Consider the following 15,158-nt stretch of genomic DNA (forward strand, 5'->3'; position numbering starts at 1 on the left):
AGTTTTAAGCACGTTCTGGTGTATAGTAATTCCATGTGTTTTGCACTTTTATTTCCTGTTTACTCATTCCATAAATATGTGTTGAATCCCCACAGTGTGTCAGACCCTGGGTCTGAAAGTGTGAACACAACAGATCTGATCTTTGCCTTTATGGGTTTTGTAGAACAACGAGGGAGCGTGACAGTGAGCAAATAATCGTCCAATAAAATAAACTTTAACAATTGCCATTGGTGATTGAAAAGAAAAGCACAGGATACTTCAAGATATAAAATGGGGACAGAGGGACTTCCCTGGCCAGAAGGCCCATAGGCCTCACTGATAGAAGGGTCCCTGCTGGGTGGAGCTTGTGCACACACCCTAAGCTGCGTGGGGCCAGGGCAACCTCAGCAGGCGTCTGGGGTTTAGAGATGCTGCCACTGCTGGGTTACAGAGGTGCCGTGTGGGGCAGGAGGTGGGATTGGAAAAGGAGGCCCGCTGACACAGCACCTGAAGCCACGCTGAGGATCTCTAAATTTCCTCCTAAGAACGATGAGAATCACAGCGGGATTGTAGAGCAGGAGCTGCTCCGTAGCTGCAGAAGGCCACTGCGGTGACTACAGTGGCCCAAAGGGGCCGTCCTATCTGCAAGGTGGGCGGGCGTGCTACAGGGGACACTTCAGAGGTGGGGCCCACAGCACAGGGTGATGGCCCCAGGGTGGGTGGTGAGGGAGAAGATGTGCCAAAAGGGAAAGGGAAAGTAGCTCAGTTGTGTCCGACTCTTTGAGACCCCATGACTACACAATCCATGGAGTTCTCCAGGCCAGATTACTAGCCTGGGTAGCCTTTCCCTTCTCCAGGGTATCTTCCCGACCCAGGGATCGAACCCAGCTCTCCCACACTGCAGGCGGATTCTTTACCAGCTGAGCCACCAGGGAAGCCCAAGAATACTGAAGTGAGTAGCCTATCCCATCTCCAGCAGATCTTCCCGACACAGGAATTGAATGGGGGTCTCCTGCACTGCAGGTGGATTCTTTACCAGCTAAGCCACATGTCAAAGGTCACTTCCAAAACATGAAGGTACTCTCACGGGGAGGGGGACCGGATTTGTCCGGGGGGGAAGATCAAGGATTTCTGGTAAGACAATTATTTTTCTGATACCCACGGCACTTCGGAAGCAATTGCAACTGTCCAGACTAGAGATATAGAAGGGAGGGTCACTGACATAAGGATGTGGTTTTTACATGCATGCGCATAAGTGAGATCATCTAGAGAGAGTGTGTGCACAGAAGGGACGAAAGTTCAAAAACAGAACTCGGGTGTCTGCAGCGCTCAGCGGTCCAAGAGTGGAGGAGATACAGGACATGGTGAGGCAGAGGCAAGAGAAGCCAGGGAAACAGAAAGCACTGCGGACCAGAAGGGAAAAATGTCAAGAGGGAGAAGAGCCACTCTGAGGACTCAGACGACGAGGACGAGGGCGGTATGACACTCACGATTCTAGACTGTGAGGCCCAATATTTTGGATACAGTAGATGCTGCATAGTTTACCTGCTGGGTTTACCAGAAGGCTTAACAGTTTGGGCCCTAATGCACTTCTATTTTATTAGGGAAAAGGAAACAGAAATAATTGTGTTAGAAGAACATATATGTCTGTGTGTGTGTAACCGAATCACTTTGCTGTATAAGAGGGATGAACAACATTGCAAATCAACTATACTTCAATAACAGTAAACTAAAACAATTGTGTTGCAGGGCCCAATTCCTAACTACACAGAGAGGTACAAATGATGCTCCTGGACCCCAAGGAGGAGAGGATTTCCCTGGCCAGGGGAGGAGGGCTGGCCTGGGAGAGGAGGATCTTGAAGGTGCTTTAACATTCACACAGAGCAACAAGCTCACACACACTGTCCAGTGAAGACACTGCAGTTTTAGCATCTGACTGTGACCACATCAGGAGCCATCAACAATCTCAGTTCAGTCCACGTGCGATTCTACTTCTGACAGCACTCTCAAACAGTTTTCTACCAAAAAAGACCAGCATTTTCACTTAAAAAGAACAATAGTAGCAGCAACAGAAATCCAAAAGATCAATAGTAACTCAACTAGCTGGGCTGAAACTTGTGTCCACCTTTGGAAACAGTTGATAGAAGCATGATGGTATCTATCTATTGAGCCCTCTTGGAACAACCAAATTAACAGTGTCTCTCACAGACATAAAACTTGAAAATCATTTGGACTTCGATGACACACCCATCTAATTTCTTTCAAAAATTATCATTTAAGGACTTCCCTGGTGCTCCAGTGGATGGGAATCTGCCAGTCAATGCAGGAGACATGCGTTCCACCCCTGGTCCGAGAAGATCCCACGTGTCCCGGAGCGACTAGGAGTGGGCACCACAGCTACCCAGCCTGCGTGCTGCAACTATTGAACCCTGTGTGCCTAGAGTCTGTGCTCTGCAACAAGAGAGGCACTGCCAAGAAGAGTTGCCCCTGCTCACTGCAACTAAAGAAAGCCCATGCACAGCAACAAAGGTTCTGAGCAGTCCAAAAAAAAATTTTTTTTAATGATCATTTAAAATTTAAATAAATTTCTGACAACTCAGACTCTGCTCTGCTTAAGTGACGTGAGGCTGTGTTGTGTGCTGGGTGACAATGATGGAGGAGACTGACACACCTGTGCTTTCCTTTCTCCTCCATTCTTTACTTTACCTACACTTGGCTGGAAGCTACTGCTTTTATCCTGGGGAGGCTTCTGAATGGATTACATGAGTGATTCTCAGCTGCCTAACACCAAGGTGCATTTTATAATGTTAAGGATGAAAACATTTGATTCTATTATAATGGTAAGTGAAAACAGGTATTATTTCCAACTCAATGTTATTTGGGATTGTTTCTGGTTTTCAAGAGTTTGGTCTTGAGACTTCCCAGGTGGCCCAGGGGCTAAGACTCCTTCTCCCAACGCAGGGGTTGCGGGTTCAATCCCTGGTCAGGAAACTAGATCCCACATGCAGCCAAATAAAGATCCTACATGCTGAAACTGAAAAAACTCCCGCATGCTGCAGCTAAGACCTGGTGCAGCCAAATAAATAAATAACAGAAAGATTTAAAAATAAATAAGAAAAATAAAATAGAATCCATTTCTATTTCTTATATAGGTCAAAGTTGCAAATGGAACTCTGTTAGAATACAATTGTATTTTTTAAAAAGGAGAGTTAGATTGTTAAATGTCCAATACCTTTTCTTCTCAGAGAGCCATTTGATGTCTTTAGCTATCACTGTTTTCTACTCTCATTCTCCAACCCAGTTTCAATGCAGGACACAGAACATAAAAACAAATACCTTCAGGTCACAGCAAAGGGTTACGCTAGTGCTGACTGGCACGTTTAGCACAATGAGGACTCTCAGTTCAGTTCAGTTCAGTCGCTCAGTCGTGTCTGACTCTTTGCGACCCCATGGACTGCAGCACGCCAGGCGTCCCTGTCCATCACCAACTCGCAGAGTTTACTCAAACTCATGTCCATTCAGTCAGCAATGTCATCCAACCATCTCAACCTCTGTCGTCCCCTTCTCCCACCGCCTTAAATCTTTCCCAGCATGAGGGTCTTTTCTAATGAGTCAGCTCTTTGCATCAGGTGGCCAAAGGATTGGAGTTTCAGCCTCAGCGTCAGTCCTTCCAGTGAATATTCAGGACTGATTTCCTTTAGGATTGACTGGCCGGATCTCCTTGCAGTCCAGGGGACTCTCAAGAGTCTTCTCCAACACCACAGTTCAGAAGCATCAATTCTCTGGCACTCAGCCCTCTTTATAGTCCAACTCTCACATCCATACATGACCACAGGAAAAACCATAACCTTGACTAGACAAACCTTTTTTGGCAAGTAATGTCTCTGCTTTTTAATATGCTACCTAGGTTGGTCATAACTTTTCTTCCAAGGAGCAAGTGTCTTTTAATTTCATGGCTGCAGTCACCATCTGCAGTGATTTTGGACCCCCCCAAAATAAAGTCTGTCACTGTTTCCACTGTTTCCCCATCTATTTGCCATGAAGGGATGGGACCAGATGTCATGATCTTCATTTTCTGAATGTTGAGTTTTAAGCCAAATTTTTCACTCTCCTCTTTCACTTTCATCAAGAGGCTCTTTAGTTCCTCTTCACTTTCTGCCATAAGGGTGGTGTCATCTGCATATCTGAGGTGATTGATGTTTCTCCTGGCATTCCTGATTCCAGCTTGTGCTTCATCAAGCCCAGCGTTTCTCATGATGTACTCTGCATATAAGTTAAACTAGCAGGGTGACAATATACAGCCTTGACGTACTCCTTTCCCTATTTGGAACCAGTCTGTTGTTCCATGTCCAGTTCTAACTGTTGCTTCCTGACCTGCATACAGATTTCTCAAAAGGCAGGTCAGGTGATCTGGTATTCCCATCTCTTTAAGAATTTTCCAGAGTTTATTGTGATCCACACAGTCAAAGGATTTGGCATAGTCAATAAAGCAGAAATAGATGTTTTTCTGGAACTCTCTTGCTTTTTCCATGATCCAATGGATGTTGGCAATTTGATTTTGGTTCCTCTGCCTTTTCTAAAAATGTGGACTAAAAAATTATGGATGAAAATAATGTGGACTCTCTAAAAAAAACATGGACTCTACTTGGAGGCAAAGATGAGAGGTAACATTCTAGGCACTTCACGTGTTCCAGGCACTGTCCTCTCAATCCTCACAACTACTCTATTAGACAGATACAGTTTTAATGCTTATTTCACAAGTAAGGGATCTCAGTACTAAAGCGAATAAGTAATCCACTGAAGTTACTCTGCTACTAAGCAACAGAGAGTGGTCTAGAACCCTGGAGAATTTTTGAAAACTATAATTATAAAGGTTTTAGTTATCAGTGGTATGATAATATATGTAAGATCAAAGACAATCTTTGTTGCTCAGTCAGTAAGTCGTGTACGACTCTTTGACACCCCATGGGACTGCAGCACGCCAGTCTCCCCTGTCCTTCATTATATCCTGGAGTTTGCTCAAACTCATGTCCATTGATTCAATGATGCCATCCAACCATCTCATCCTCTGTTGCCCCCTTTCCGTCCTGCCCTCAATCTTTCCCAGTATCAGGGTCTTTTCCAATGAGTCTGCTCTTTGCATCAGGTGGCCAAAGTATTGGAGCTTCAGCGTCAGTTCTTCCAGTGAATATTCAGGACTGATTTCCTTTAGGAATGACTGGTTTGATCTCTTCACTGTCCAAGGGATTCTCAAGAGTCTTCTCCAGCACCATAATTCAAAAGCATCAGTTCTTCAGCTCTCAGCCTTCTTTGTGGTCCAACTCTCACATCCGTACATGACTATGGGAAAAACCATAGCTTTGACTATATGGACCTCTGTCGGCAAAGACAAACTAGACCTGTAGCAAAATGGCCCACATAAAAACCTAACAAATAAGCTAAGCATAAAGACGTCACTCATGTCTAGTCAAGAGACAATCCCTATTGGTAGCAGTTTACATTCTCAGAAGGCATATTTCTTCCTATTTGAAGCACACAGTTATGGTTTTTGTAGGTTAGTTACAGCGTTGGTTACAGTGCCATTGTTTGACAAGCACATGAGCTAACTGTTCACAGTTACAAACTAACCCTTACGGTGAACCACTATTCTTTTAGAATCTATGGATTCTACACACACAACTACAAATAGGTGAGATTGTGGCTTGCTCTTCTGAGTCCATCACCATTGCTAAAAATAATTCAAAGTGAATTAATATTAACAATGTGTGAGTAAATATATTTAAGAACAAAAGAGAGCACAGTGTTATCAATAGCAGTGCCCAGGAACCAGCTATGTATTTTGCATGGAAAGCAAATAATTTAACCAAAGGAGCATTTGCTTCCTTTTTGACACAACTAGAAGTTGGTTCATAGAGCACATGCTGTAGTGACATGCTAGAAGTCTCGAATGTGAGACTTCCCTGGTGGTCCAGCGGTTAAGACTCTGCCTTCCAATGCAGGGGGTGCAGGTTAGATCGCTGGGTGAGGACCTGAGATGCCTCCCACCAAAACATAAAGCAGAAACAATACTGTACCAAATTCAATAAAGACTAAAAATAATCTAAAACATTAACTAAGTTAATAAAAAAATTTCTCAACTGCATCTGTATTTCTAAAGAAATTTACACTTTTACACTTCCAACATTGTATTTCAGTTTGATAAACAATCAGTAAAAGCAGTCAAAATTCACCAAAATTTTCCTGCATCAAGTTTTTACCAAATCCCACTTATTTATAATTTTTGCTATGAACTTTTTAAAATATCAGTTTAGTTGAAGGTTTAGTTTATGTAAGATATTCTCCTCTCTATCATAAGTATCCATAATGAACAAATGAAATGATGAATTTTGGCTTTGTAAGTATCTATAATAAACAAATGAAATAATAAACTTTGGTATAAGTTTTTCACATTCCTCATCTTAAAAAAAAGATTTTTTTTTTTCAAAAAATTGAACAAGTCAAGTGGGCCTTGGAAAGCATCACTATGAACAAAGCTAGTGGAGGTGATGGAATTCCAGTTGAGCTCTTTCAAATCCTGAAAGATGATGCTGTGGAAGTGCTGCACTCAATATGCCAGCAAATTTGGAAAACTCAGCAGTGGCCACAGGACTGGAAAAGGTCAGTTTTCATTCCAATTCCAAAGAAAGGCAATGCCAAAGAATGCTCAAATTACCGCACAATTGTACTCATCTCACATGCTAGTAAAGTATTGCTCAAAATTCTCCAAGCCAGGCTTCAGCAATACGTGAACTGTGAACTTCCTGATGTCCAAGTTGGTTTTAGAAAAGGCAGAGGAACCAGAGATCAAATTGCCAACATCCGCTGGATCATGGAAAAAGCAAGAGAGTTCCAGAAAAACATGTATTTCTGCTTTATTGACTATGCCAAAGCCTTTGACTGTGTGGATCACAATAAACTCTGGAAAATTCTTAAAGAGATGGGAATACCAGACCACCTGACCTGCCTTTTGAGAAATCTGTATGCAGGTCAGGAAGCAACAGTTAGAACTGGACATGGAACAACAGACTGGTTCCAAACAGGAAAAGGAGTATATCAAGGCTGTATATTGTCACCCTGCTTATTTAACTTTTATGCAGAGTATATCAGGAGAAACGCTGGACTGGAAGAAACACAAGCTGGAATCAAGATTGCCGGGAGAAATATCAAAAACCTCAGATATGCAGATGACACCACCCTTATGGCAGAAAGTGAAGAGGAACTAAAAGAGCCTCTTGATGAAAGTAAAAGTGGAGAGTGAAAAAGTTGGCCTAAAGCTCAACATTCAGAAAACGAAGATCATGGCATCTGGTCCCATCACTTCATGGGAAATAGATGGGGAAACAGTGGAAACAGTGGCAGACTTTATTTTTTGGAGCTCCAAAATCACTGCAGATGGTGACTGCAGCCATGAAATTAAAAGACACTTGCTCCTTGGAAGAAAAGTTATGGTCAACCTAGATAGCAAATTCAAAAGCAGAGACATTACTTTGTCGACTAAGGTCTGTCTAGTCAAGGCTATGGTTTTTCCTGTGGTCAAGTATAGATGTGAGAGTTGGACTGTGAAGAAGGCTGAGTGCCAAAGAATTGATGCTTTTGAACTGTGGTGTTGGAGAAGACTCTTGAGAGTCCCTTGGACTGCAAGGAGATCCAACCAGTCCATTCTGAAGGAGATCAGCCCTGGGATTTCTTTGGAAGGAATGATGCTGAAGCTGAAAGTCCAGTACTTTGGCCACCTCATGCGAAGAGTTGACTCACTGGAAAAGACTCTGATGCTGGGAGGGATTGGGGGCAGGAGGAGAAGGGGACAACAGAGGATGAGATGGCTGGATGGCATCACGGACTCGATGGACATGAGTCTGAGTGAACTCCGGGTGATAGACAGGGAGGCGGCGTGCTGCGATTCATGAGGTCGCAAAGAGTCGGACACAACTGAGCGACTGAACTAAACGGAACTGAACCTCTAAAAATAATGAGTATATTATTAAAGAGCTCAATTTATTCATTTCACCTTTTCAACAACTAGACGCCAGGAAGGACTGTCATCCCATTAGCCTGAGGAGGAAACTAAAGCCTGGTAATTACCAACACCTACGACCATAACATAATATAAAGCAGATGTTTTAGACCGAGGCTCCTATGTACCTGGTTCCCAAATACTTGACCCACTTGCTCTAATTCAATAAAAAGAAATAAAGCACACCTGTTAATATTGTTACATTAAAACAACGCGGTATGAAACCAGTGCTAGGCTTTGTACGAAAAACTGTTACTAGAACCCAAAACGGAGACAGGTCCTATAAGACATCAAAGCAATGAGGAGCTAGCTAATTCTTGAGTTATTACTTTTGTGAGTCCCCTGAACTGCAAAGAGATCAAACCAATCAATCCTAAAAGAAATCAATCCTGAATGCTGAAACATTCAGGAAGCTGAAGCTGAAGCTCCAATACTTTGGCCACCCGAAGCCAAGAGCCAACTCATTGGAAAAGACTCTGATGCTGGGAAAGATTGAAGGCAGGAGAATGAGACAGAGGATGAGATGGTTGGATGGCATCACCGACTCTATGAACATGAGTTTGAACAAACTCTAAGAGATAGTGGAGGACAGAGAAGCCTGGTGTGCTGCAGTCCATGGCATCACAAAGAGTCAGACACGACTGAGCTACTGCACAGCAATTTCTGCGGCATTACTTTGTGAAAGGGATGGGTACATGCAAGGACTTCTCCGGGATAGGCGAGCCAAGAAAAGCTAGGTTGTCAAAATCCATGAAACTCGGCTCAAGCTATCCAGGCACTTCAGAACACCTGCTGCTACTGCTGCTAAGTCGCTTCAGTCGTGTCCAACTCTGTGTGACCCCACAGACGGCAGCATACCAGGCTCCGCCGTCCCTGGGATTCTCCAGGCAAGAACACTGGAGTGGGTTGCCATTGCCTTCTCCAATGCATGAAAGCGAAAAGTGAAAGTGAAGTCGCTCAGTCGTGTCTGACCCTCAGCGACCCCATGGACTGCAGCCTTCCAGGCTCCTCTGCCCATGGGATTTTCCAGGGAAGAGTACTGGAGTGGGGTGCCATTGCCTCTTGGGCATTCTCAAAGAGCTACCTCGCCAGAACATGCGCACGTGGCAGAGAGAGGGCACCATCTGCCTTGCCACGTTCAAACCATGATATGGCTAAAAGCATCACAGGAGAATGTGGACCCTGAGGGCCCATGTGCTGTGGAAGCACTCCTATTAAATGGCATTTTCACTGACAGGAAGTGTTGGACAAGCACCTCCTCCTTAATGGAAAAGAGGCTCTCATCTTTCACTCCAGTTACTGGTGAATTCTTCCTCCCCCTTCTTGAGGGGAGCGCCTTGTGGAGAAGGGCACTCCTCCCCGACTCACTCTGCCGTCCCACAGCGATGACACACAGGTGAACACAGGCTCCTAAGCGCGCATTAAACCTGCCGCAAAATAAGCTTTATCAGAGGGGTTCTGCGGCGTCAGGTGATGGGTCTGGGGGACGTGACTCCGTGGGGTCTACTGGGATCTCTCCCAGTTACTCAGGGCTCCGTTTCCTCCGGCGGCTGTTGGTGTGAGGCAACCTGTATGCTCTCGTTTATTCTGTTTTGAATAATTTTATTTATTTCGGCTGTGCTGGGCTTTTGCTGTGCAGGCTTTTCTCTAGTGGCGGCGAGCGGGGGCTACTCTCTAGTTGTGAGGGCGTCTCCTTGCAGTGGCTTCTCTCGCTGTGGGGGACAGGCTCCAGGGCATGTGCGCGCAGCAGTTATCGGCTCTCGGGCGCTACAGGCTCCACAGCCGCAGCACAGGGGCTTGCTGCCCCGAGGCATTATGGGCTCTTCCCGGAACAGGGATCAAACCCACATGTCGTGCGTTGGCCGATGGACTCTCTACCACTGAGCCACGAGGGAAGCCCTGCTTTTGTTTTAAAAAACCCCTCTCTTAGTTTGCATCTTTTCTGAAATGGGATTTAAAGAGGCAGACTACCATAGCCTGTTGAGGTATTCCATATACAATATGAGGTACTGCATTTATGTTCAAAGAGAAGAACTGTGAAGAATGGCTAACATTTTAAAGGGGAAGCAATAATACGTAGTGACGTCAGAGATGGGCACAGGTCCAGGGAGTACTGAAGTTTAGCAAGGGTAAGTTTTGACAACATACCTTCACCCGTCGTCCCACCCCAGCCTTTTTTTAGATAAGATGTCTGCCTGAGAGATTATAGAGATGTACAGACGAGACACAGAGATGCAGCAACGAGGTGTCCCACAAACCGCCCGTGAGCTCCTCGAGGAACAGACAGAGAAATGAAGGCGGGTGGACAGGGCAAAGGGCTGTTTGTGGCAGAGAAGAAAACTTCCAACAGTGATTTCATAAATTACACCCAAAAGTCCACACCAAAGAGGTTTGCTTCCAGAAAGTATAGACAGACTTTCTTCATACGTTTTCTGAGAACAAATAGAAAAGTTGTGAGGTTAAACAAACAAACATCTATGTGCACACACTGGAGAATTACCAAGAGAGCAAGAACTTCTGTTAAAGAGCCAAATGATAAGAGAGGCCTCATAGGCAAGATACAAACTTGGCATCGGTTTTCCTTCTGAGGCATCTGCGTACGTGATCGTGAAAGTGAAAAGCTGGGAAATGCAGTGACCGGGAGCCTGACACGCAGAGAAGCACTGGCTGTTCCTCAGAGCCGAGGGCTCCAGCCTCAATCAGCCTGCTTCCTCAGGAAACAGCCCAGGAATTCACCTGGGATTCTGAAGAGCTTTGACCTAAGAGAAAGGGTGCTTGGGAAATAGACCCACTCTGAGGAAAATGAATGAAGCCCAAAGACTTCCCTGTGGGTTCGATTCCCAGTCGGGTCACAAATTCCCCTTATGCCATGGGTGTGGTGAAAAAGTTAAAAGAAGAAGAAGAATGAAGCCCAGAATTCAGAAAACTCAAACCCTGACTGAATGGAAGTTATCTGCCCCTGAACTAACTTCCTCTAAGAAGCAAAAGTAAATCCTCTTTGAAGGATAACAAGATCATCCCAAACCTTAAATTATCTTTATTCTCTTTCATACATAATATATGGCTCTTAATTAAAAGCAAGCAGCTGTTGAGAGGTCAAATACTGACCAAAAATCCAGAGAAAAAAACCCAGACCAGACCGAAGAATTCAACACATAAGAAGTTTTAGATATTATACTAATCAAGACATGGAATTTTAGAATAACTGTGATTATTTTGTTCAAAAAATTATTACATTGATGTGCAGAATTTGAGCAAGTAACTAAAAACAAAAAATAAACAAATTTTAGAATTGAAAACGTGTGGTGGAATTAAGCTGAATAAAGGATAAGAAAATCCCAAACTGTTTAAAAACTAAGCAGAACACTCTGATGAGAAATCATAAAGAAATCAGGAAATATTTTGCACTGATTGACTAACAAGGCCCGAAACTGTGTGTGAGTATCTGCTCGAGTGTATTTTAACACAGCAATTCCACTCCTAGTTGCATAACCAACAAAAACGCGTACATCTGTGAACCCAAAGGCATGTGTAACAGACACACACGGTAAGATGCAAGTTATTAATTACTAGCAATTTGTGTAAACTCTGATGTACATCAATAGTAGAAGAAATGAAGGATTCATGGTATCTACACAAAGGTGGGATGGTTTACACGCAATAAAAGTGTATGTGGATGAATCTCAAAATGTTGAACAAGGGTCTAGTGGTTGAGACTCCAAGCTCCCAATGCAGGGAGCACTGGGTTCGACCCCTGGTCAGGGAACTGGATTCCACATTCGGCAAGTAAGAGACCCTGTGGTTCAGCTAAGACCCAACACAGGCGAAATAAATTAAAATAATAATAATAAATTTTTAAAAATACAGAAGAAATGTTGAACAAAAGAAGCCATCAGTAATCCATGTGGTAGCAGTTCAGTTTCACAAAGTTCAAAGCAGGCAGGAAATTGATTTACAGCATTGTCAATAAAGGTCACTAGTGTTACCTTTAGGGAGAAGGACAAGGGCGACAAGGGAATACCATGGGGGCTTCTGGGGTCACGGCAATAATCTCTTTCATGACCTATGCAAGGGTTGCACGAGTTTATTTACTTGGCGAGCAGTCTTTAAGACTCCAAAACTCAAGGATAAACAAGCTGTGACCTTAACAGCCGTGTGGTCAGAAAGATTTAGGGTAAAGATCAGCAAACAACCCATAAGGAAGTGTGAGGCACCAGTAAAGTCTGACCTAGAAAAAGAAGTGATTTGGTAATGTGAACTGTGAACATCTTGATAGATTGGGCCGTCTGATGAAAAAGCAACTAAGCTCCACTTTGGACGTGTACTTTCAGCACAATAAGGAAAATTGAAGTTTTTTAGACTCAAAGTTTGATTCTATATACTAACGGCAAACAATAAAACTGCCCAGAAATGGAACACAGTCTGTCACATTAATGAGAACAATCTCACAAACGTGTTTCAACAAAAGTAGAAAGACCATCCATTGAGGATAAGTGGAACGGTTCCTTCACTGAATTGAGATGGCAGATGACCACAGAGGCCCCTTCCAGATTCTCTGCATATGTTCAGCATATTAATAAAACCACAGTCCAAAAAAAAAAAAAAATCTTACCCTTAATCGTGTAGTGGAGATCTCAGCTTTTAAGATATCAGGGTCATATTTAGTACTGGATGAAGAGCCTGAGAATACTTTCAAAGGGAGAAGAGAGGGGGAAAAAAAAAAAGTAACTTGTACAAGTTGCGTAACTAGCTGTCAACTTAGAAATTACAAACGCTAAAAACGACAGGATTTACATGCTTCTGGGATACTTACTTAACTTTACAACTCCTTTATTGTCATTCATCAGACACCTAGATATAAAAAGTCATCTTCAAACCTTCATCATTTTTTTCAATAAAAAGGAACTTTATCAAGACCCCAGTGCCTCAGTTTCCTGTGGATTTTATATCTATGGATAAAATCTTAGAGGAGCTTACTGCAGATACAGCTTAACTGCGCTTTGTGTTACCCAGAAACTTGTCACTTAAGTGGGACGTCTGAGCCCATCACGGCTGCTTGCTTTAAAAAAGCCCAGCCTCTGAGATGAGAGAGAGATCGGTCAACTCAGGTGGTCAACAGAAACTTCGTCTGTGCTAATAACCGCTCCAGTTTCAGTTTAGTCCCACTAAAACCAACGTACAAGAGCAGCACAAGGGCCAGATTATTTGCCCTGATCTGAAAAGGTAAACGTCAATCCCTCAGCGAGGAGACCTTTATCTGAAACGGGGCTGAGGGGCTCCTCCTGCCCAAGAAGGGACAGGACCCAGAGCGCCGTCCCACAGACACCCAGTGGCCTCCCGTCACCTGCAGGTCGGTGCCCACTTCTCGGGTTTGAACAGCCACGCTGTACTTACAGCTGGTGCGAGAGCTGGACTTCTCCTTGTAGGCATCATTCAAGCGGACGTATTCGTCCAGGGCCAGGGCCAGCCTCTGCTCCTTCACGTGGTACAGCTCCCGCTGCGTCCGCAGGGCGTCCTGCGCCACCGACAGGTAGTCCTTGAGCATCTTCTCCTGCTCCCCCCGCCATTGTTTCCGCGGATCTTCGATCTGTGTAGTTTCTGGAAATAAATCAGGTGGGTTATTTTTCAGAATTTAAAAAAGAGGTAGCTGGGACTTCCCTGGTGGTCTCTGTGCTCTAAGTAGTGGCTAAGACTTTGCGTGCTCAATACAGAGGACCTAGCTTCAGTCCCTGGTCAGGAAAATAGACTCCACATGCTGCAACTGAGAGGCACAGCCAAAAAAAAAAAAAAAGAGTAGCCGTCTTTAATTTTTATCTCCTTCAAGTAGTTAGTATTATGAAGTGACGTCTCCAGAAACGTGACAGAGTTTTTGCTTTATTTTACCCAGTCCATCGCCACTCTGACCTCTTTCTGTCCTCGTCATCAATTTATTCACACTGCAAATATATCATATACAATGTCAAAGTAAGCACAGCGACATGGTTATGACTGGGTCAGCCCTTCCCAGAACCCTCTGGCTCCTCAACACCTTCAGAATAGAAGCCACGCTACTTGTGGCCCTGTGCAATCTGAAGCCAATATACTCCCTACGCTTCCGTGCACTTAACACAGGACTCTTGCCAGGCTGCCCTTTACATCTACATCCCTCAAGGTCTGGGATGCAGACCCGCACCAGTCCATGAGCTCTGTTATGTGTCTGTGACAATAAGTACAGGCGTCGAGAGTAAGCATTTTGAAATCTTACAGCAATTTCATACAGTTACTGTATACCTGTTGACTCTAATAATACTGGGGCTTGCATTTTAAATTTTTTTTAACTTTTCTAATTCATGGTGATTGTTCTTTTATGAAAATACCGATCAGTCCACAGTGGATCAGAAATTTTAAAACAAGCAAAAAGACCAAACCCCGGTGTCCCGCTTCAGGAGAATAGCCCACGGGACTGTCCTGGGTCCTGCACTTCTGCACACGGGCATCACCTGGAGGGCTCTAAAAGAAATCCCGGACCAATCGGAGTGTCTGTGGGTGGAACCCAGGCAATGGCAGGTTTATAAGCTCCTCCAGCGATTCCCAGAAGCAGCTGCAGCTGAGAGCCTCTGCTCTGCGACAGCTCACGCACTGCATCCTGTGTGGAATTATGAAATTATTTGAAATATCTCATCTTAAACTTGCTGAAACCTGCCTCCTGCACCCCTCCCAGAGGAAACCACAATAAAAGCCCAGGTCGTAGACAGAGGTCAGCCAGTAAGAGCCCAAACATCTCCATTTCTAACATTCCTTATAACTCAAGGTCTATGGCCATGTAAATGTCCAATATTTACATTCAATTCCAGTATTTTGAAAAGTATGAATGCAAACTGTCTCAAAGTAGAGAGAATTCATCCTCTAACACACAGAAATGTATGGTCTTCACTCTGGATGACCCAGGATTATCCTTACCTCTTAGTGTGCAAGCCTCTGAGGGTATTCACCACTTAGACCAAGTGACTAGCCTCAAACGGAGAGCACACGGATGAAGACAGGGTGTCTCTGGAGGCTGGGTTACAGGGGCTGCAACCACCGTCTTGCTCTCTCTGCCTGGCTCTTCCTGGCTTTTTCAATCTAATGAAGCCAACTTCCAAATTAA

At 44.2% G+C, this 15,158-nt stretch overlaps 1 protein-coding gene across 1 annotated transcript in view; it reads right to left on the bottom strand.

The window, feature by feature from the left end:
- WWC2 (WW and C2 domain containing 2) overlaps positions 1–15,158 on the bottom strand; it is a 148,224-nt gene that overhangs the window by 50,741 nt on the left and 82,325 nt on the right. The window contains exons 3-4 of the mRNA XM_018041949.1: positions 13,427–13,630; positions 12,645–12,721 (exon numbers count right to left, since the gene is read on the bottom strand). Coding sequence (XP_017897438.1) covers positions 12,645–12,721; positions 13,427–13,630 — 281 coding nt within the window. The remainder of the gene's footprint in view (positions 1–12,644; positions 12,722–13,426; positions 13,631–15,158) is intronic.

Source organism: Capra hircus, chromosome 27, assembly GCF_001704415.2.
Source record: "Capra hircus breed San Clemente chromosome 27, ASM170441v1, whole genome shotgun sequence".
NCBI lineage: Eukaryota > Metazoa > Chordata > Mammalia > Artiodactyla > Bovidae > Capra > Capra hircus.